A 1,175-nucleotide genomic window follows, 5' to 3' on the forward strand; every position below is an offset into this window, starting at 1 on the left:
GTAGGGAAATGCAGTGTCAAAAACATGCCCTATATACAACGGATTCCCAAGTCGTTCTCATATAAGCTGGAGCTGGATTCCTCAACAGAGCCCACCCAATTTCCCAAGATCGTCTCTGAGTGAGCCGTCAGCCTCTTCTAAGCTGCTGCAGAATTAAGCTTGCAGGAGGCTGAGAAGAGGGGAGGCCGTTAATTCTCTTGGGGCTCTGGGGAGAGGGAGAGCCAACAGAAGTGGCAAGAAAGCATGTTTTGCTTGGCTTTTATTACCTGAGACAATTGAAGCGAGTCTGAATATATCAGAGAGACGAGAGGTGACTGGCTCGTAGGGGGAAGCTTCATAAAACTCTTCTCCTGGGAGGGAGGGAAGGAAGAGAGAGAGAGACAGAGATTGAAACAGCAACTGTGGCAAAGCAATTCACACAGACAGATCCTAAGCACTTGTGCTGGGGATACCTACCTATGTTACCACCACCACCACCCCCGTGGAAGATAGGAGATGAGACATCTGGCCAACAAGTTCTTGGGGCTGAGCTCCCAAAGGAGTCTAGATCTTGGGTTTGTGAAAAATCATGAACTGTTTGCTTACTTCTTGATCTGCGAAATGGGACTACTACTAATGGTCTGTCTCACAGGAATGTTGTGGGAATGAAGAATGAAGACTAGAAGTATTTAACACAATAGCAATGATAATGAACCTCCAGGTTAACGTAAGAACATAAGAGAAGCCAATGTTGGATCAGGCCAATGGCCCATCCAGTCCAACACTCTGTCACACAGTGGCCAAAATTACCAGGTGCCATCAGGAGAGCCAGGACACTAGAAGCCTTCCCACTATTGACCCCCCCCCCAAGCACCAAGAATATTCATCACTTGCCCCGGAGTCCCTATCTATACCTTGTGACTAATAGCCACTGATGGACCTCTGCTCCATATCTATATATCTAATAGCCAAGTTGCCCCCTCCGTGCGGATACTTAAATCAGCACGGAGGGGTCAGCTGGGGGGCCGGGGGAGGTTTGTGCATATGTGGGCCAGTCCCCACGTGTGCACAAAAATACAAAAAGTTTAAAAAAATTTCGGGGGGATGTTTAAATCCCCCCGAAAGTGCAAGAGCGTCTCCTGCGCATGCGCAGGAGACGCTCTGCAACGCCGCCGACGCTGCCGCCGCCTCGGACC

At 49.5% G+C, this 1,175-nt stretch overlaps 1 protein-coding gene across 3 annotated transcripts in view; it reads right to left on the reverse strand.

Annotated features, from left to right (window-relative positions):
• The window catches only part of GFRA2 (GDNF family receptor alpha 2), a 116,818-nt gene that overhangs the window by 86,745 nt on the left and 28,898 nt on the right, over positions 1 to 1,175 (reverse strand). For 2 of the 3 annotated variants that reach the window (XM_015423017.1, XM_015423016.1), the window contains exon 3: positions 267 to 350. The exons of the other annotated variant lie outside the window; for it this stretch is intronic. In XM_015423017.1, the coding sequence (XP_015278503.1) occupies positions 267 to 350 (84 nt within the window). The remainder of the gene's footprint in view (positions 1 to 266; positions 351 to 1,175) is intronic. 3 annotated transcript variants of the gene reach the window in all.

Source organism: Gekko japonicus, unplaced genomic scaffold, assembly GCF_001447785.1.
Source record: "Gekko japonicus isolate JY-2015 unplaced genomic scaffold, Gekko_japonicus_V1.1 scaffold208, whole genome shotgun sequence".
Lineage (NCBI taxonomy): Eukaryota > Metazoa > Chordata > Lepidosauria > Squamata > Gekkonidae > Gekko > Gekko japonicus.